The sequence below is a fragment of the Ambystoma mexicanum genome, chromosome 11 (assembly GCF_040938575.1).
Source record: "Ambystoma mexicanum isolate Mex_15411 chromosome 11, UKY_AmexF1_1, whole genome shotgun sequence".
Taxonomy (NCBI): domain Eukaryota; kingdom Metazoa; phylum Chordata; class Amphibia; order Caudata; family Ambystomatidae; genus Ambystoma; species Ambystoma mexicanum.
In genome coordinates this window covers 1,378,687,807-1,378,710,843 of record NC_090934.1, presented here as the reverse complement: position 1 = coordinate 1,378,710,843, position 23,037 = coordinate 1,378,687,807, and the positions used below count along the sequence as shown (strand labels likewise).

General features: G+C 43.7%; 1 protein-coding gene across 1 annotated transcript in view; it reads left to right on the top strand.

The window, feature by feature from the left end:
* The window catches only part of SLC27A2 (solute carrier family 27 member 2), a 385,293-nt gene that overhangs the window by 317,606 nt on the left and 44,650 nt on the right, over nt 1-23,037 (top strand). The window contains exon 8 of the mRNA XM_069624975.1: nt 9,973-10,070. Within this exon, the coding sequence (XP_069481076.1) occupies nt 9,973-10,070 (98 nt within the window). The remainder of the gene's footprint in view (nt 1-9,972; nt 10,071-23,037) is intronic.

Here is a 23,037-nt window from a genome sequence, read left to right as displayed (position 1 = left end):
ATCCATTCTTGCGTGAAATGTATATCACTTTACAGTGATATCGTAACCATATATGTTGTAGTGTACTTAGCGACAATGCTATGTGATGCCACTTACTGTTTTGTCAAGGGGTGAAAGGTTGTGTTCCATCGCTTCCCGTGATGGCACTTTCGGGTGGGGTCAAATGACATCACTTCTTGTGATGTCACCAGAGGTCAAGGGTCGAGTGATATCACTTCCGCTACCCCTGGCGTTTTGGTGAAATGACGTCTGTGGTTACATGCCCCTCACATTTGCTCCATATGTGGTTAGTTTTTGCACTCGGAGCACTGCTCTCTTTCCGCGCGTACGTTGGGAGGGACATGTGGAGTGCAAAACAAGAATGTGCAAAAAATTAAGGTCTGACAGCCTTTTTGAAATGAATTGCTTAAAGCGAGTCAGAATTGCACTTTGCTCAGGAATGCCAAAACTGGGCGGTGCATGTAATGGGAGTAGTTAAAGTTGTTTTTTTCTTTAGACGAAAATACGTTTTCACCACTGAACTTAATATGTTATGGTAAGACTTGTAAAGTTCACTAAGCACCAGCAATGGGGCTTCGCTACACTAGCGGCTGTAGAGAAGACTTATTGAAGAAGTCGGTGTACACAAGGCAGAGCCAGATCTTGACGACCTGGAAGAAAAATGCAAATTGATGTTCCGAGCAAAGTCTGTGGTTCAGGAATGTAGGTGTCTCCAGACAGATTCTCTTTGCATACCCTATTTTTACAAGCACGAGAACTGTCTCAGTATGTTCTTGTAATGAGTGATCCCGGCAGGGGAAAAGCTTGCAAGTTCATGGAGCGGAATGTAACCTGTGCATGCTGTAATCACTTGATTGACTTAATGTTCAATGCATAGATAGTTCTATAGGAGAGCCCCCAGACTTTGTAATCCTTGGCCAGATTAGCGGGAGGTCCAATCGGGGAAGCCAGGCAACAGGAACTCTGTTTTTTTCTGGTTGAATTTTGAAAATTGCCTTTCATTCAGTGATTAGCACATGGAAACAATATGTGAAGGCTGGGTTACGATAGATGGCATTTGCATAGACTTATAAAAGTAACTGTGTGTCATTTAATTAGTTTAAACAACAATCCGTCTCAAAAGGTCTTATTGAAGCAGCCAATGAGGTGTAGGGAAAGGTTAAAAGAATTGGGGAAAGTGCAGACCCTTGAGATCCTCCACACTTCATCGAAAATTGTTCTGATGCTCAATGGAGGATGGATGCACCCTGGGCTCTTCATCCATGAACATGTTTCAAATTGTTAAATGATTTTCTTCTGATAGAATTAAGCATTGTCCGTGTCCAGCATTGTGGTCAACATTTTATGGAACTGGGTAATAGTTGTTAAGAAGTCAAAATTAGCATAATATCACTGAATAAAGTACACTTAGATTGATCAAATTCAGGATTTCATGCAGAATTTAACTCGTAACATATAATATGGTGGTGAAAACTCTCAGATGGGAAGTAAAACATTATTACTGTGGGTAACAAAGATGATGTCCTACAACAAATGATAACTTGTAATACAAAGGGGCACCCTCCGCGGCATTATATATGATATGATAGTTTATTTATATAGCGCCTATACACAATGTGTTTCAAAGCGCTTCAAGACAAGGGAGGAAACAAGGGAAAATACAATGGCATTCTTACAGGCCATGATTGTGAAATTAACTATCGTACTCGACCTTTCAGATAGTGCAAGAGCTAAGCCATAGATAAGGAAGGGAGGGGGAGAGTGGGAAGGAAATGGAAACAGACAGACTACCGTACTAGGCCTGAAGACATTTCTGGTAGAGCCGAAGAAAAACAAGAGGTGAGGGAGAGGGGTGCAGAAAGGTAGGGGAGGAACAAAACAAGCGACTATCATACTAGGCCTGACAACATTTCAGATAGTGTTGGGGGAGCGGGTGGTGGGGAGGAAAAAAATCAGTAAGGGAAGGGGGAGGAGACAGACGAGGTTGCTATCATACTAGGTCCAGGGACAATTCTGATGGAGTAAGTTCATAGAAGAAAGTAAGGGGAGGAGATGGGAAAAGGGAGAATGGAAAGCAGGAGAGAACAGAGAGTTGGCAGTCAAAAGAGTGGAGAAGCAAGAGGGGAGAGTGAATACAATTGCAGAAGTCAGTAGTATCACATAATGTTGCAAGCCAGGATACAAGATGAAGATTGGAACAGCATGATTCAGGGTCACCATGAGTACAGGATGCAAAGGAAGTCCAGCATGAGAGTTGAGAAAGGGTGACGCACCGTGAATCAATGAAGTCCATAAAAGTCAAATCCAGCATTGGCCACAAGACGGTGATGGTGAAACCAGAATGTATCAGGACAGACTCCTGCAGAAGTAGGCTTGAGGGTGGTGAGGGGGGAGCAGGGTAGACGAATCAAGCAAAACAGGCAACACCTGTGTACGAGAATGGTGGGTGCACAAGGGAACATCAGGGGGGGAACTGAGGGGGTGGGGATGGCCTGTGGGGGACAGAGGGAGTATCAGTTGGAGGGCATATTGTATATTCTGCTTGATATACAAGCTCAAGTACTTAACCGAATCTGAGTGGATGTTAGAAAGAAGGCAATGGAGATTGTATGCAATGTTTAAAACAACCATGATTAGGTGGTTGTGGATTTGATCGTCTCATTTTGAATGAGTTGACCAAATCCAAATATATAATGTGTGTGTCAGGTCGAATCGCTCAAAAGGAGTCAACCAAACATAGAGAAACCCAATAAAGATCGTTTCAATCATGTAGAGACAGGTGTGCCACCAATATGTCTTTCTTTTTCCAGAGACATTTTTCCCCATACATTATTTTTCGGTTTTCATAGTCTGACGTTAGTGTGTCCATTTCTCATATGGCAAAAATATATTTGTTTTTCCTTTTCCCTGACCACATCACAATATGGACAGCAATGAATGCCAGTCACAATGTTACGAAGACTAAGGTTAGTGTATCATAATAGGACATTTGTTTTAAGTCTTCATTTTTGTAATGAATGTAAAAGTGGGCTTAATTAGCTGATGTAATTACATTTCAGAGTATTTTGGAGCTCTGGGGGAGAACATGCTTAACAAACGTTTGTCAGTTGCGCACTTGCAGTGTATTACAGTTACTTTGCGCAAGAAAATGTTTATTATAGTAAACTTCATAGAATATCTTGGAGGTGTAAAAAAGCAGTTGGTCCTTCTGGTGTCCTGGAGTAATAGGTTTTTCGTCCATATGGCCTAGGGATGCTTTTGTTGATGGCCCACTCTGAAGAAGCACCAATGGTGGGTCCAGACAGGTTAGGATTGGTGCACACGAATCAATAAATCAAGTCAATAAATCAATCAATACATCTAAATCGCTAATATAAGGCAAGCAGGGGGTTGTAGCTTATGAACTCCAAATACGAGATGTCTTTCGTGGAAAAAATAGAAGCCATCCTGTGAGCTTTAAAAAAAACAATTGTGTGTATGTATATATATATATATATATATATATATATAACAACGGTATTTAATGTCCATAATCTCATTGTATCAGTTGAATAGAAGTATATTAGAATTAAACATATAATAGTGATAACATCTATATAGTGTTTAGGTTCATATCATAAGGCTGTAGCTGTTAACTGTTGATCCTACTGCTTATACGTCTATTAAATGTACAACAGCTACCACCACACTAATTTAAGTGGGCCAACCTCACTGATCAAAATACCTGCTATTCTAGTTAAACACCACACCCATGTAAGACAGATAATGACATGGCCCAGACCTACATTACCCCAAACCCTAGCGATGCCTCAACAACTCCCAGACTCCCGATCTATCCTGCTGACCTGCTCTCTACCCGCAGCTCTCAACCATAGGCCACCCCAAAGAAATAAGCTAGATTTGCAACTACTCAGTGCCAGAGCCACCCCTGTCCACTGACACTCAAAAATAACAAGCTAGCTACTAGAACTAGGTTCACGAGAGACATCCTCATCACTAACGCCACGATCCTAAGAAGGAACTCATTCTTAACCCTCCAAACTGCTCGCACATGTACTCAACTACCTAGGCTCTACCAGACCAATAGCACAATGCCAGACTTTAACATCCTAGATGCACTCATCAACGCCAGATCCGTGCCAGCTCATGCTCTAGATATAGCAGACATCATTACAACTCATAAATTGGACTTCATAGCCATAACTGAATCATGTCTCCATGCAGCTACAGGCCCAGCCCTTGCCTTGGAAGTGCCAGATAGTTACACTATCTGTAGGATGGACATACCATAGGCTAAAGGCGGAGGAGTAGCTATGATTGCTAAAACTGCCCTGACCATGAGAGAAACCCCTAGCATTCCTATCACATCAGGAGAACTACTATCAGTGAAAATGTCACTGTCCGCTGCTGCGACGTTGAATATCCACCTTATCTACAGACCCCCAGGACCTGTACTCACCTTTGAGAATGATATAACACAAATCCTATCCGCAAATGCCAAAGCAAAATCACAAACCATCTTATTGGGTGATTTCAACTTAGGCCTCAGTGACTCACTTGACAAAAACGCTCTATCCCTAGCCAATTCTATCTCAGCATTGGGCCTCTTGCACTGGATCCAGAATCCCACACATGCAAAAGACTGCACTCACGACTGGCTTGCGGATATCAACTGCTGTTCGTCCATCTTATCTAACTCTCCCTGTCCTTGGTCAGAGCGTCAGAGCACCATCTCATAACGTCCAATACCGAAACAAAGATCAGCCCCACTAACCTTCCCCAGCAGCCCCATCAAGAAATAAATGGAACATCACAGCCAATAACTCACTACCTTTGTTGCAACCAGTCTTATGTACACAAAACCTCAAGCATCTTGATCTGACCGAAATGACCAAGCAGTACAACAAAACCATACTGGCCACCATAGACAAGCTCGCGCCACTTGCCTTGCGCAAAGACAAAAAACCTGCCCGCGTAAATGGGTAGTTTAATCCCACTTTAAAAGCATTAAGAAATGCAAAAAGAAAAACTGAATTGCAATGGAAAAAATCCCTGTCTGAAAATAAACTAGAATTCAAAAGTGCTGCCCAGGAATACAAATCACAAGTAATTCGAACAAAAAGCTCACTGTATAATGACAGAATCACTAAGGTGAAATTCAAAAAACAAAAGAATTGTTCGCCATCCTCGGGGAATTGGAAACTCCAATCCCCAGTGGAAAGCTGCAACAAGGACGCAAACCGGTGCCTGAACATACAAAATGCTCTACAAGATAAAGTTACAAGACTCCAATCTAAAATTGGAGTAAAAAGAACCTTAGTCACACTATCTGATCCCTCTAGTCATCATGTGAATCCCCCCACCACCAATGAAATACCTCAATTCGAATTTACAGTGGTCACAAACTCAGAGGAACTCCAAATCATCTCCAGTTTAAGGTGCCAAGGGGACCTGTGTCCGGCATCAGTCATTAAAGACTTTGCCCCCCAACTAACTCCATTTATTACGAATCTTATGAATGACTCATTTAAAAATAATTATGTCCCTATTGACCTTAAGAACGCCTGGGTATTATCCTTGCTAAAAAAAACGACCCTTGACACGAACATACCTACCAGCTACCGGCCAATAACCACGGTACCTTTAAGCTAATAATATCCTAGTTCTATGACAGTCAGGATTCCGCCCGAGACACTGGACAGAAACGGCACTATTGGAATTAAAAATCCAAATGGACGACCTAAAGGATAAAGGGAAACAAGCCTTCTTCTCCTTGACGTCTCAACTGCGTTTGATCTCGTGGACCACAACATATTATGCAAACACCTGACCTTAGCAGCACATTTCTCAACCAATGCTACCAAATGGATTAAATCATTTCTAACTGGCAGAAACGTGTGAGTCTTCTCCCCTAAGACCGAAGCTCCACCCACTATTGTCTCTTGTGGAGCACCCCAAGGATCGTGTGTTTCGCCAACATTATACAATGTCTTTACCAAGCCCCTATTTGACTGTCTGGACGATCTTGGTGTCACCTATACCAACTACGCAGATGACACCCAGATGCTCGTACCGATCACTGGGGACTATGGTATTGACACTGCAACCCTTAGTGCCATTTAGCTAACTATCCAAACATGGATGGTGCACCATGGGTTATGTCTGAATGACGACAAGCCTCAGTTGCTCATTATAGGCTCTGAACTCAGATCGGCCAAACTAAATGACGCCTTCAAAGCCTTTGACATTGATGGCAACACTATTAAAGTGTCTAACAGGGTAAAAACACTAGGCTTCTACCTGGACTCCTCGCTTACACTGTCAAAACAAGTTAATGCTACTACATCAGCCACAACTTTTACATTCAAACTCATCAATGCATGTAGACAATTCCTTTTATCGGACTGCAGTATTACTTTGTCGAGAGCCTTAGTCCTGATCCGACAAGACTACTTTAACAATTTATACGCCGGCACCAAGACCCAGAATACACAAAAACTTAAGGTCCTTCAAAATAACGCCCTAAGATCGGCACTCAACATCCCTAGTTCCACCCACATTTCGGCAGTGAGACAGAAAATTCACTGGCTACCAGTAAAAGAACAAATAGGGCCTCATTACAACCCAGGCGTTAAGGGGTTAACGGCACCGTAAAAGTTGTCGGCGCCGTTAAACCCTTAACGCCTGATTACGAGGTCCCTTTGCGGGTTGGTTTTTTAACGCCTGCTAAAAGCAGGCGTTAAAAAAACAACCCGCAAAGGGACCTAGGAGCTAATTACGGCACTGTAATTTACGGTGCCGTAATTAGCGCCTTCCCCATTCCCATTGAGCCCTATGGGGCAAAAATGGGAATGGGGAAGGGCTATGGCGGAATGGGGAATTACCGCCCCGCCAACCTCGGAATGGGGTGGTAATTCCCCATTCCGCCATTGCGGAGTCGGTAAGTTACCGGCACCATGGTCCAACGCCTGGGTCGTAATGAGGCCCATAGTGTTCAAAACACTTACCTTAACACACAAGATCTCAAAACCTCATCCTACAAGGCCTACCAGAGCAGCCTACATGCACCTTTTAGCCACACCACGATTCAAACTACAAAAAGCAGATGGCAGCAGCTTCCCTACCATAGCTAGCAAGCAGTGGAATACCTTGCCTATCCAGCTCAGAGCACAAGAATCATTCCGTAGACAACGAACAACTCACCTATTTACACAAAGTGTGGGCGAAGAGTGCTCACTACTAGATGGAAACTCAACAATAGCCAGTAGACTCCTCCCTGTAACTATGTAAATAATGTAATGTAACGTAAGGTAATGTAGCACCTGCTGAACACAACGTTTGTCAAAATTGTTGGATATTTGCAACCATGACAGCAAATGTAGCATTTCTCTGTAAGACAGTGCACAGATTCCTTTGGGCTTGGCGCGCTATATAAGCAACTAAATAAATAAATAATTTATAATAATGCACTTGTATATTAATAACACTTTAATAGCATGGGCACATGAGGAATTTGAAATTCATTATTTCTATGGGGTATGTTTCTATTTCTGTCAAATATCCAGAGGTTCTTGTGTTGTACTTGGCATTCTAGAAGAGAAGCACTTGTTAGCTGATAATGGCAGACAAATAAAACGGTTGTTCAGGTTTGCTAGGACCTGGTCATCATTATAACCTTATTCGGCACAAGCCATAAAAGTACATCCATTTAAAACCACAGTATACATAAATACATTAAAAAAATACATAGAGAATTGTTAACACATCATACCATGTTAAATTTAAAATTAAAACGTTGTTTAAAGCTATATTGGTTGCATTGTTTAAAGCTATAGATTGGTCTCCAAAATGGGGGGACATTTTTGAACATCTGAAACACCAATTAGGACATCGTTTGAATATATGGGATTGGCAAAACAATTTTGCTCATTTAGAAAATTTGAAAAGCTATAGCTTTGTCACACATATGTTATATACCTACAGAAAGGCCCAGAAATATTTGAACTGTGTCCATCAGAAACCCTTGTTTGCAGCTCAATATATTATTTGCCATGTATAGGTTACAAACTCCCCGGCAGAGCAGGGGTGCATAATTGGGCTTTTGGTACTAAGGTTACAAACTCACCTGGGGGACCAGGGGTGCATAATGATGAGGCATTCTGTGTTAGCATGAATCAAATGTAAATATTGCACTCTGTATCATTATTGTATGAAACACCCACCGGCAGTTGTGTGTCCAAGCCCATGATAAGAGGCTAATCGCACTGTCTCCCAGCATAAATGTATGGCTTTAAAAAATATATATAGTAGTACTTTAATGGTGACACAAATTCAATTTCATATGTATTAATGTATACAACAAAGTTCAAATGAGTGTCTGTATAAGTATAAATCGACCAATTACAAGTAAATGTTTTTCACACAGTGCTTCTTCAGGAACCATACTTTTAAGTATCTGTACGTAAAATAACAATTTAAGTCTTTGGAATGGTAAACGTTTTTGCATACAAAAAAACGAAATCCTATGTGTGCCCGTCACCTCTACTGATCTATCAAAATATACTGCAGTAAAACACATGTTGTTCGTTAAGTGCCTTCTAGAACATTAGAGATCAACACAGAGGCAATGAAGAAAGAAATGTAGTGGTGTGTACAGGGAAAGCAAAGCCATAAATCAAGAACAAACTGTACTTATATTAGTGCTTTCACGTCCATTACTGTATTAAAACCAAGCCGGTAACACAATCGAAATGTAAAACACATTCATAGTCCGCGTAATCGTGTCTTGGTCTTCAAGGACAGTCATGCCGGTGCCCATTTCTCAAATGGCCTTTTGCTGAATTCATAAAACGGACATATATGATACGAACTATTACTGCAGACCTAAGACGTAAATTCATGGACTCCATTCTGTAATAGTAGTGAACTTGCATTTCTTCTGAATAACTCTTGTAAAACTATTAATTAGGCATTAGAGGTCTTATAGTCAATTATCAATCATCTGCAGATGTTCCACCCCAAACTATTGTTCCGGCGTTTTATAGTTTAATAAACATTGCATCATTTCAAGATGATTATCAGTCATGGCCACATGAATGGCACAAGCAATATTTTGTATTCTTTCACTGTTCATTTAAAAAAAGTAGTGCTGAAAAACAAGTTATTAAAATCAAGGGAATTTAGCCTATTTCAAAATGGAGGCCATAGTTCTCGCATTGCAATATTGAATTGAAAACGAATACATATGAGGACCACACTATTTTCTTTTTCATTATTTAATCTCACTATAAACTCTCATATCTCTACCATGTTGTGATATGAAATGTTGTGATATGAAATGTATCATTGGGACTGTAAAAAAAATATGTAAACAAAAGTTTTTATTTTTAGATTACCGATTGAACAATTGTCGAATAGAACCAAAGACCGTGTGTATGATGTAGAATTGATTATTGTCAAATCCTGTGTCTTTTATGAAAAGATGTTGTGAATACATAGCGTGTTTAGAATGTACGATTTATGCGTTTACATTTTTGATGTATATAAATGAAGAGAATTCTGGTTAGGCAGTGCCATCACATGTTTAGAATTGATAATTAGAACATTCTGTTTCTTTAAAGGCAACGCAATAAATACATATCTATGGGCCCAAACGTAGACTCGTTTTGGTATTTAGCTTTTAAGCTAATTAAGTGGCAATCATACAATAGGAATACATGAGCCTTCCAAATGCTGTATTATAATGTTCCTTGTGTAAAGCAGGTGTATTTAACCTCTCATTCAAATCCTACTTTTCCAACTATTTCAAATGTCTGTAGTAAAGCATGGATAATTAAATATGTTACACTTCATGGTGCTTTGGCACATGTAGTGCAGGATTGCTTTCAAAGCCAATACAAGGGCTACAAACAAAACAGTGCCTTCTCCCTGTAAGATGTTTGCTTAATCTCTTCCCATATTATTGGTTTTCAGGTGGAAAGGCGAGAATGTGGCTACCACAGAAGTCGCAGATATCTTGGGAATGGTAGATTTTGTCCAAGAGGTTAACGTCTATGGAGTGCCTGTGCCAGGTAGGTGCCAATTACTGAATCATGCCATAAAATTGGAAAGTCCGATTTTCCTTTTTTAGGGCATCCTTGCACTGTTTGTTCTAATCTGCAAGAAAATTAGGAGTTTATCTTTAATTGGTATGGTAGTTCTCAAGTTTAGGGGCATGCAAACAAAATCAAGTGGTTGCTTCTAAAAGGAAAAAAAAGTGTCTGATCATCAGATTATATAGTACAAGAAAAAGTACAGAAAAGTATTGAATCGAGTGGATAAACCGCCTTCAAATTGGTTTTTGAAAGATTGTGCAAATCGCACACAGAAAAAAAATGAATTGTTATCATCAAATATGAATTCATGCTGTAAAAACCAACCATAACAGTATACAGAGGTTTATCTCAAGTTAAACATTATTGTACAGTTACTGGAGGTATATCTCAAAAATCACAATTTCATTGCATACTTTTTTGGTAATGTCCATGCACCCTATTATCTTACATTGGTTTACCCTTTTATCGGGTTACATTATGTTACATATTCCATTTTTGTTTCCTTGCATATATTCTTACTTTGTTTATGTTCTGGGGAACTACAGGCCCATAACCACTGTCCCATTTCTACTAAAGGTTTTGGACAAAGCAGCCTACCTGCAAGTCCAAAAATTCCTAGAAGACAAGCGTCTCCTCAGCTTTCGACAGTTTGTTTTCCATCCACGACATGGCATGGAAAAAATGGATGACCTGAGAGACACAGGCAAACCAGCGCTCCTCATGCGCCTCGATCTGTCCGCGGCATTCAACCTGGTGGATCACAACACACTCTGCCACCATCTCTCTACTGCGGCTAAGTTCTCCCCTTGGACTTGCTCTTGGATCACATCCTTTCTTCAAGAGAGGGCCATGAAAGTCTTCTCCGACTCATCAAAGGTGACTATGATGTTGGCATGAACACTCTCACCACTATTTACTCCACAATCCAGTCCTGGATGGCAGATTACTGGTTCTGCCTCAACAGCGACAAAACCGAACTTCTGTTGATCGGATCACACACCACCTTGAGCAATCTGGACAAGCAATACATGTCCTTCACCACTGACAATATACCTATCACAGTATCTAACAGTGTGAAGACCCTGGGTGCAAACATCGACTCAAACCTGACTATGGATAGACAGGTCAATGCCATTGCCTCCTCTTCGGCCTATTTCTCCAAAGTTGTCAATGAAGCCAGGCCCTTCCTATCTCGACAGAATTGCCTCACCATTGCTAGGGCAATAATCGGCTCAAGACTGGACTATTGCAATGCCTTCCTTGCAGGGACCTCCAACAAAACTTAACTAAACTCCAACTTGTTCAAAATAATGCCCTCAGGGCAGCCACAGGAACTTCAAGAAAAGACCATATCTCAGAAGTGAGAAGGCAGGCTCACTGGCACCCTGTCAAGGAGAGAATTGTCTTTAAAACCCTACCCCTCACGCATAAATGCCTCCATGATCTGGCTCCTCCATACTTGGCCCAAAGAATTGTCAAGCACACCTCTTCCAAGCCCCGAAGGAAAGAGGAAAGACTACACCAACTTGATCACCACGCCCAAGACACAAAGAATCTGTGCTGGGCGCTCCAGCTTCCCCACTAAGGCAGTGTTGCACTGGAATGCTCTTCCCACTCACCTACGTATGAGTGGCTCCCACCTAGCATTCCACAAAGCTATTACAACTACTCTTTTTGTTTAAATCAGAACGCCTTCATACAAGATTACAATTCTGCCTAAATGTATGCTTTCCATGTAATACATCTTCACCTCTATCTGCTCACCTATGTTGTGTAATCAAGCATGTTCATCACCTTTGTCATTGCTTCCATTGAATCAAGTCTGCTTACATCTTCATGTAACAGCGCCTCGATGCCTATGGGCTGCAAGTGTGCTATACAAATGCAAATAAATAAAAAGAAATAAATGTAGCACCATCCAGTGGAATGCCTTTATGACATCACTGGTGTGAGAAACCTGAAGCTGTCTCCCTAACTAGTCCCTGAGGATCTGTCATCCAGGTGGCCAGGACACAGCCATCGCTATTGGATCCAGCTCCAGTGGGTGGACCAGTACGGGAAGATCACCTGGATAGGGGTCCTCGGGAGTGGAACGGGAACACCGACGGGTGAGATGCGGTATTCCCCCTCTCATAATCCCTCTTCCCTATCCTACTATATAGGATATTCAACCTCTCTAGCCCCACCCACCCCCGTTTTCTAACACAAACACTTTCGCACACCATGAGAGATAACAGAATAACATTAGGGCCCTTTACCTGACATGTCCAAACACAAGGGTCAGCCAAAGTCAGACAATTGACCAGAATCACTTACACCTGACGGCCATTTCCCTTACCCACAGGGATAAAAGGTGGAGCTCAAGAGCACACAACAAGCAAAGCAGACAGCACAACAGGAGCGCTATCCCACAGTGGCAGTTCAAGAGAAGGAGAAGGGGGCGAGCACCGAAGGGGTGACAAGGAGAGAGGTTACCTTATCCTTTCCGACCCAGACCCGCGGTTCCTCTGTGGAAGAAATTGTAAGACCACGAACGAAAGCTGACATGTGCTGCAGCAGATGTCAACGATACACAGAGCACGCCTATGCTGATAAGCAGGAGAATAGAAGGCGATTGCTACCGTGATACCTTCCTTGACTCCCGATACAAGGAAAACCAAGCAGTTCATCACAGCCGGTGAGCTGAGGGGGAGAACCGATAAGAAACCGATCTGTGTTGAATGAAAGTTGCAAGTTAAGGACAGTTCAAAGAACTGTGAAGTTCGTTGGGGAAAGCCAGCTGAAAGGGTCCAGCACCACGTGGGTGTACAGCAAGAGACTTTAGTTGGTTCCCCATTTTTGTTGAAACTACCAATACCAAGAGGTTGTATGAGGGCCGTAAGAAGAGTGTCAAAACGGTCATACAGAGGTCTAGCAAAATCCACTGTACAGGCAAAGGTCTTTGACCAGCAAGTAATGGAAAGTTAAGGGAAATCCCACCTGGTGAAAGAAGGATGTGCAAGAGTTTAGGGATGCCGATAAACAGGGGCGAACTCTGATGCCTCAATGAACATCTGTGCTGACAAGAGTGAACCAGAGACCGGGAGGTTCACCGTCAACTGTTTAAAAAGACATTAGGAGTAGCGAATGTGACAAAGGAAGATTGTTTCAAATCCTTTGGGATACAAGCCGTAGTGAACCCCAGTGAAGGGAGGCTAACATTTAAGCGAGGTCTGAGCCAGGAAGAGGGGGGCCCAAGGGTGAAAAAGACTCACCCAACGTATAGATGGAAAAGGAACTCTTTTGTTTATTATTTGAATGTACCACATCCCCGGAGGCAAGAGACTTTTAGTGGAAAAGAGACTTAACCGCCAGAGGTCCTGATACCTGAGAACGGAACTGTAGGGTCGTGCTGACAAAAGCTCCAGTGTGTGCTGTGCTCCGGAATCCCACCTTGTCCCATACTAATAACATGGGGAAGGGAGACCCCCGGCGTCTACATCCTGACTTATCATTTGTGAACACTTCTTTTCTTTCTCAAGAACCTTATCCCACACGTTTCTGTATTTAGTTGTAAGGACTGGCAATAGTTTTTTAGTATAGGCCCTTTTATTTTGACAGGACGTCACTAGGACTGCCTTATTATTATTTAATGGTCATGGCTTGCTCCCATTTTAGATTTAGATTAGGTGTTTTTCCACCCTGCATTTACAGTTTAATAAACACCCTTGAACTGTGATCGTTTGTGTCTGTCTTTGCTGTTGCCACCATGAGTTCCTTACACTGTCCAGGCCTGGTTTATAGCGCAGTGCTGTGAGGTTACTTTTATCAGTTGAGATCCTGGCATGATGGCTGTACTGTGCTGCCAATATACTCCTTGTCTAGTACCAGCTTTCTCTCTTGCATGATTACTTCACTGGCAACCAGATGACAGCATGGCACCAGCCCACAGTCTGGCAGGAATGCCACTCCTGTATCCCTTTGCGGTAGGATTTTGCCTCCAGGTAGATTGGTGAACCGAAGTGTGGACCACAGTCCACTTTTGGCAATACACAATGTAGTTGTTGTGCCATGCTCCTCGACCTAGCATTGCTATTGCAGTGTCTGCGTACCTCCCTTTGGCAGCACCCATGACAACCTCCTGGTTGATATGCCCCATCTCGGCGCATCCGGAAGTGACGTGCCTACGTCATGGCTATCCGCTGTTGTCAGCGAAGATGGATGTGCTGTTGAATGCATCCTGGCAATTCTTGGTGCCAAAAGGCGGCCAACAGTCGGCACAGGTGGCAGTTTTTGACTGTGCTTCATGGAAAACTCTGCAGCCTGCCAAAGGAGGACAGTGCCAGAACTGTTTAAAACTTGATTTGTACCCAGGGTGGAGGAGAATCTAAGAATCTAATGCATCGACATGTTATGCCTGGACCACGGTATTACCCGAATTGTTCGTTTGCAATTGTTCGAATGCACAATTGCACGAATTTAAAGGGGCACAATTGACCTTTTCACAATTGACCGTATATATATATATATATATACATATATATATATATATAGAAGGGTTTGGGGCGGGTTTGGGTTGGGTGGGGGGTTTCCCCCCGCATATATGTTACAAGTGACCTTCACAATTCGGTCAATTGTGAAAAGGTCAATTTTAAATCGAGCAATTTGCAAACGAAGAATTCGTATACATCTTGGACCACAGATGCATAACTTCCACATGTCTTCTTCGAGGATCACTTGACATGCCACAGCTGTGTGTGTGCACGCCATGCAGGCAACGGGGGCAAATTGGGTGGACCAGCACCCTTTGGCAAAATATGAATGAGTTATCTATCATGGGTCGCAACTCTTGGTTTTCCATGCTTGACCAGTCTTCAGCTTACCATCACTTTCTGCATAAACGCCTTTCTTTTGGTGCTTACAGGTTCTATAGAATGCTTTTTGGGCTGGTATCTGCTATCACTGAACGGGAATAAGCTATTTATACGGGATAATACAGTGATGTAGGGTAGGTTGGAGTGTGAACGTGACACAAGAGTGCATGCTGTACTTGGCATCCTTCAGGATATGGGAAGAACCATTTAAGATGTTCAAATGTAAAATTAAGGTGCAACATAACCTTCACCAACCCCGAGAAGGATAGGTGAAGGTCATGTAGCAAACCCCGAATCCTGAGGCAAAAGAACAGCTCGGGGGTCTTCCTTGGTATGACAGAGTATTGGCAAGTAAATTCTCTATGCAAGAGGGAATTGCTCAAGAAGCATGCTCCACTTGGATGGGCACAGCAGTGCCAGGAAAAGTGTGAAGTCCTCAAATGTGACGTGGACAAGGTGCCTTCCTTGGCTACCTTTGATCTAAGGTGCAAGATCATACTCGCTGCTGATGCCCGCGAGATTTGGGTGGGTGTGGTTCTTGCCCAGAGGAGGTGTGGTTATCGGGACCGACCACAAACCTCTCATTTGCTGATCAAAAAAGGTTTAAAATGTTAGACCTTGCATCGAAAGGAGGATGGCCGATTTGCAAGAGCAAAACTTCCTGACAGGGAGTGTTTCGGGTGACGGGAATGCCGAGGCTGACTGTCATGGTTGCCGTCACTGGTTCTTCAGGCAAATTACAGTGTGTTGCCATCACTTGGCAAGTGGGAACAGTAAGAGTGTGACAAGAACTATGAATTAAGCTGCATGCCGAAGGGTTTGTGTAAAGGGCAGCGCAGTGTAAGTCAAATCACAGGAAGACGTGCGGGGCCACTGTTCTAGACTAGTTGGCAGCGGGCACCTGGGCATGAATAGGGGTGACAGGCAGTTGCCCTTCTTTTCGTTGAGGTGCTGGTTAATAGCGTTGGCACATGAAGAGCAGAGATGCCTCACCAAAAGGCATCTGTGGGAGTCTTATTTGAGAACATGTTGTTGTAAAGGAGAGGGTTGTGTGTCGTCGCAGTGGCAGGAGCCAGAAGGGGCGCTCTCAGCCTGTCAACCCTGTGTTAGTACCAGACGAGGTGTGGAGTGAAGTTGTGTTGAACATCATAGGCCCTTGTGATCTGCTGGGAAAGTGGCATTGTGGCAAAGATTTGTATTGGTTAAGGTGAAATATAGGGCCTCATTACACAGATGGCGGAGAACCATGGCGCTATTAGCGCCATGGTTCATGCCGGTAAAATACCGGCACCGCCTTGGCGGAAAGGGGAATTACCGCCCCATTCCAAGGTTGGCGGGGCGGTAATTCCCCCTTCCACCATTGCCCTTCCCCATTCCCATTTTCGCCCCATAGGGCAAACTGCGGTACCGTAATTAGCTCCCTGGGTCCCTTTGCGGGTTGGTTTTTAACGCCTGCAAAAAGCAGGCGTTAAATCCCCCAACCCTCAAAGGGACCTCGTAGTAAGGCGGTAAGGATTTACCGGTACCGGTATTTTACCGGTACCGGTAAATCCTTACCGCCATCCGTGTAATGAGGCCCATACTTGCAGGTTGGTTGGAGGGACTGTAACAACTTAAAAGGTTATTCATTTTATGAAGATGGTTTTGACAGAAAATGGTGTTACATTTGTGCAAAAAAAGTGGAAGCCCCCGCCCGTGAATGACCTGTTCAATGCGGTTTTTCCCACTCCGGAGGGTCTACAGCCACGTTTTAGCTCACTGACCCTTCACAGAGGAGGCATACCCATTTACACATCAGTCTGGACCCACCCAGAAGGGCAGTCCAGCACCGAAATGCTCTCAGCAACCCCCGGCCCGTGTTTTGGCCTTGTGATGCATAATCAGTGATGCTCTCTAAGGCACAGTGAGCAAGAGGTACACGTCTGTACTGCCCTAAATAACATAGGGTTTAACCCCAAGTCTTTCACAGTTTACAAAAATGAGGGTAAAAACTTCCAAATACACCGTTCAGTTTGTGTCTCGTGCGAGTTTTTTGAGGGGTCTGGGACCTGAGCACCACAGGATGGCCTTCGATAACTAGAGTTCAGATGGGTTGGCATAGAGGACACACCGGGTTCTCATTTAGTGCATAGGGAACAGGCGTTCCAGGGGCATTTAACTTTCTCAGGTGCATCGTGCCCCAAGCCTTGCCTAGCATAGTCCATGGTGCTTGTTTTGTAATTGTAATTGGTTATTTATAACGCGCTTAATACAGAGAGGTTTCTAAGCGCGGACCCGGGGATCAAACCTGTGTTGCTCCACGACGTCTTGCTTCCAAGTCGAGCACGTTGCCCCTGAGCTATCCTCCCATGTTAAGTTGTCAGCCTGACCTGTGACCTTTCTCATTTTTCAGAATGCTGCAGTGTGTCAATGTTTGGAATTGGCCAAAACGCAGCATGTTGGCACTGCAACAAAACAACACATTTTATTTTGATAAAAGACCACTTAACAACCTGTCCAGGTTTGAATGGCTTTCTTTTCTTTCTTATGCATCCTCGGGTCCCTTATCACTCATACCCAATCCCCCCAGAATCTGTCTTCCTTCAGCACTTGCCTTGGCACACACTCTGCACTGGAGACTCGCACTTTCCACCCAACGCGGCTCCTGGCCGCATAGCACTTACCGTACCTTGCACTTCATCTGTGGCTCACCCTCGAGCACTGACACCTCAGCGCCTAGCCCACGGCGCTCTTCCTTGCTGCACTTGCACGTTCTGAATACTCACAAGGCATAGTAGGTTCGGCCGTCCCCTCCCCACTGTTTGTATATTTTAATTGCACTGCAATCCCATGTTCCCTCCCTGCTGCCCTGTGGGCGCTTTGAAATGCAATTCATTTGCTGTATAAGCACCTAACAAGCAAACAATAAACTAATACAGAATACATGTCTCAACTAACATGGCAGTGTTTGGCTACATCACACAGGGAGAGACACAAAGGAGGCCTGGGCTGATTCCTATTTAAAGTTCTGCCCTTCTAACTGTGCCACCATTCAAAGGTGTACTCAACCTTAGGCCAACACGTGTTTCACTCCTTGAAGGAGTTTCTTCAGGGCCTTGTGCGATTTTGACATTTTGCCTTTTGAATTAGATAGAAAAATGGGCTTGTCTTGTTATGGTTGAGTACACATTGTTTACACAGGAACTATGAATTGCTCAAATTAGGTTTAAGGCTCAGAGCCTTTTTTGTGTACAATTTTAGCTTTATGTTGATTAGGATTTCCCAAAAAATATCTAATTGTGCAAGTTGGTTAGTCCTTGGTTTGAATGGCTATAGGAGTAGAAGCACAAAAATTCCAATTTTTATGCTTCAAATTAGACACTAGGATATGAGACTTTCGCCAGTGGCATCCGTGCAGCCTATTGGCGAATACACGAAATGCAAAGCAAAACCGGTGCAGAAGTATCGTTTTTCTCATTCTCTAATTTACCATTCGTGCCCGATTTGAAGATGAGGGCACTGGGTGGACACTGTGAATAATAGCTGGGATACCTGGAGCCAATCCAGATGCGCCCTGGTAGAGGAGTGTGGGGAAGAGGGGTTACCTCCTCTCACGATGGAGGTGTCTGGATGAAGGTGCAGTGGGAAAATAGTAGGGCTATCATCTGGCAGCATTAAACCTGTAAGCCTGCAGACTGCTGTGAGGAAGTTTCAAATTCATATTTAACCGTGGATGTGCGGTTCAGTGCAATGCTAGGTTAGCTCTGTCCCCTTCATAGGCTACAGTACGACTATTAAATGCAGTCTTACGTTCCTCGCCCCTTTAGTTCCGTAATTGCCGTTCCCACTTTGCAATTGTTTCTATAAAACGTGTTCTTTTGAGGAAATGCTTTGTTCTGAGGAAAGGTATTGTTGCTCTTTGCATATGACAGGAAAGGTATTGTTGCACCATGTCATATGAGATGGAAGGTATTGTTGCTCCTTGTCACATGATAGGAAAGGTAGTGTTCCTCCGTGCCACATGAAATGTATTGTTGCTACTTGTCATATGAGATGCAAGGTATTGTTGCACCTTGTCACTTGACAGGAATGGTAGTGTTGCTACATGTCATATGACAGGGAAGGTATTGTTGCTACTTGTCATATGATATGGAAGGTATTGTTTCTCCTTGTCACATGACTGGAAAGGCATTGTTGCTACTTGTCATATGATATGGAAGTTATTGTTTCTCCTTGTCACATGACAGGAAATGTATTGTTGTTGTCATATGATATGGAAGGTATTGTTTCTCCTTGTCACATGACTGGAAAGGCATTGTTGCTACTTGTCATATGATATGGAAGGTATTGTTTCTCCTTGTCACATGACTGGAAAGGCATTGTTGCTACTTGTCATATGATATGGAAGGTATTATTTCTCCTTGTCACATGACTGGAAAGGCATTGTTGCTACTTGTCATATGATATGGAAGGTATTATTTCTCCTTGTCACATGACTGGAAAGGCATTGTTGCTACTTGTCATATGATATGGAAGGTATTGGTTCTCCTTGTCACATGACTGGAAAGGCATTGTTGCTCATTCTCAAATGACCATTAGCTTCTTGGGGGAACCATATCTCACTTGAGGTGCACAGTGCCTGTGTGTAGCTATTTCTGATTTAAGAATGCATAATTGAATTGTCGGTGAGGATCTGCTAATGGTTATCCACTTGAAGTGGTGCTATTTTTGTTGCAGTTCTTAATACGATTTCGAAGAGGCAGCTGACCCTGGGGAAATGAATACTATGTACTTGCTTCAATAAATGTGTAATCAGCCAGTGTTTTGTTCTGTGGTCAAGGCCCCTGAGTCCTCCGATCCACAGATGCACTCCAAGGCCTCTCCCTGGTGGTTCCTCGCCTTCGATTCCTTGTTTCTGCAAATGCATCATTGGGGATTTTGCTTCTCCATCTGGATGAGCTCTCTGTTGCATTCTCCCCTGAAACCTGCTGGAAAAAGGACCTTGTCTAAACTTATGTTCAGGGCTCAAGACGAGGGTACACGTGGTTGGACGGCGTCCACCCACTTCTTTTAGAGGGTGGGCGCCGTCCACCTGGGTATTTTAGAGGTTTAGAGGCTGTGTGTATAATAAAAATGGATTTTTCGGTTTTTGAACTCGTGCTGTTCTTGGGATTCGAACCACGGTCGCGAGGTGCGCAGGCCGTACTCTTCACCACTGCACTGGATATGCCCAATGAATGAATGAAATATGGCAAACAGTGTGTCAATAGCAGACAGGCCGGGTGGCAGCCTGGATCTGCATAGTAACATAGAAAGTCTTGCATTTATTTGAATTTCATTGGCTGTTTGTCAGCCAATGAAATGTTTTAACACTGGCTGGGGTGGGCTCAGCGGCGCACTTGATGAGGTCCGTGCAGATTACCGGCTGCATAGGCCCTGTGAGATGGGGTGTGGTTGGTGTTGGTCACCGTATAGTTGAGCCTGAGCCTCAGCCGATAGTCCTGACTCCTGAGACGGAAAAAGCAGAGCGCAGACCTCAGCCAGTATGCGTATGGCCTTACTAATGGTAAGTGAAAGTTGAGTGAGTCTTCTTTCCTGTGCAACTGCCCTGGGGTAGTGGGCGTGCATTGTAGGCAACTTTGCCTCTGTGCAGGTGTGCGTGTGTCCGAGGATTGTAGGGATAACGGAAGAGTCCTGGGGAATGCCGAGAGATGGGTCTTTGTGCACGGCAGCTCCAATCTCATCGTTGGGGGCAGTGCTTTAAGTGGGCCTGTCTCCAAAATGTGGAGTTCAAAATGTGGCCCGGCCACGAATGCAACCTCGACAGGACATTTGCCCACCGCCATAATGAATATAGGTCAGAGCAGCTGTGATTGAAAAAAGCACCAGCGCAACGCTGTGGCTGGCACTTCTGCAGGAAAAACAAACGGTAACTTCCCCTGGTGACCCCATGAAAGGGGTCACCAGAGGAAGTTACAGTCCTCAGCCACAACCCGGGTTATTTATTTATGCTATGTTTGTCAGGTAAATGGACCCGGATTATTTATTTATGCAATGTTTGTCGGATACCTGTATCTGACAAACATTGCATAAATAAATAAATACCCCTATTAACATTGAAACTATCCCACACGATGCAGCCACCAAACTACTTTCAGATGGGAGCTGCAGGAACTGTGCCGGGTGTGGTTCAAGTAAAAGAAAACGTTGCTTGTGGCGAACAGAAATCAGCAGGTTTTAAGAAGGAGGTTGCAGGACAATCCCTCCAGTTTAAAGCAAGATTTCCCCACAGATGATCTGCTCTTTCACCATTAGCTAGAGTCATTGCTCTTCTTAGTGATTCTTGCACAGTCCTCCTCTGCATGAGCTCAGATCAGAGTGCAGACTAGCATTGCTGTTGCTAGTTTAGGTGCACAGATGCCTGGTACAGTTTGCACACGTGCACATGTGCTGCCGATCATCCTATGTACTGAGCATTTGCGGTCATCAATATTAATGAACGTTACTTTTCAGGCAATGTTAGTATACTTTGTGATCATTTGAAAACGCGGTTTGTGTATTTCAACATACATATGTACACCTATTTCTGCATGTGCAAACACAATTTGCACTTTCACAAATGTTTTCTTATACCGCTGTTATGGTTCTTTCCCATGCAAAATAAACACTCAAACTAACAGATCATATAGAAATTGAAATATAGGAAGCAGATGTTCAACATCATTAGAGCCAAAAGACCACGTACGCGGCCTTGATATAAGTCAGAGGCCTCTATGGTGATAATTTGAAGCGCTGTACACCTACTCTCTTTGCTACATGGTGTCCTGCACCTGTTGAAACATATCAGAGCTACCTCTCGAAATCAAAGCTTCATAGTGGGCTACATACCTTCATAGTGAAGTAACTCATCAAGCTGGCCCACATTGGGCAAAACAGTGTGCAGCACATTCATCGTACAAAAACACATTGGTTGGGTAGGAGTTACTTAACCGCAGGCTGTAGTTTGGGAGCGGCGCGCACCGGAGGTTGAAGGGGCGCAATTTAGTGTTTCGCCCTGGGCACCAAATGGACTTGAAACTGCTCTGCCCACAGATTCCCAGCAACCTTGTCTTCCTCTTAATTCTATTTCTTCTTTTCAAGTCCTGTTTAAAAACATATCTCCTTGTTGATCTTTCGTTTTCTGTTTATCGGTTCATGTAAATTGTACCATTGGTTACTCTGTACAGCACTTGGGCATTAAGCGCAATAGAAGTTCAATAAACATACAAAAGAAAGAAAAATGCTATAGGTATTTTTTTCTCTTGTGCAAGTGTTTTTGTCTGCTGAACTGTAATAAATGCCGTAGTCCTAATTCCTGCATAAAGCCTTTTTTTGGTTTGGGTGAAACAAAACCGAGTCTGTGTCAACTGATGTTTTCTCTGGCTTGGATGCACCACAAGAAATGCAGTCTACTGTGGCCAGATGTGTGCAGTATCCCATAACTAGCACACAGTGCAACTGATGTCACTTCCGGCGATGTCACTTCCAGCAAGGTCACTTCCTGTTGGCTATGCTAATGAGTCCCCCCACTTCTTTTTTTTAGGACTTGACCCCTGCTTATGTTCTCAGGACCTAGTTGTTTGCCCAGTATTAATTCTTAGGTCCCTTTGAAACCATCAGCACGTGCCCTTGCGGCCCCTTCGGTAGCAGTTCAGCACATTCCAGATCTCATAGCATGTGCCCCTGCAGCCACTTTGCTGGCAGTTCGGCACATTGAAAATCTCATAGCACTTGCCGCTGCATCCACTTTGATGGCAGGTTGGCACATTGCAAATCTCATAGCACATGCCCCTGTGGCCACTTCGATGCCAGTTCAGCAGATTTCAAATCTCATAGCATATGCCCCTGCGGCCACTTCGATGGCAGTTCGGCACATTGCAAATCTCATAGCATATGCCCCTGCGGCCACTTCGATGGCAGTTCGGCACATTGCAAATCTCATAGCATATGCCCCTGCGGCCACTTCGATGGCAGTTCGGCACATTGCAAATCTCAAAGCACATGCCCCTACAGCAATTCGATGGCAGTTCAGCACATTGCAAATCTGATACCATGTGCGTGTGCAGCTAATT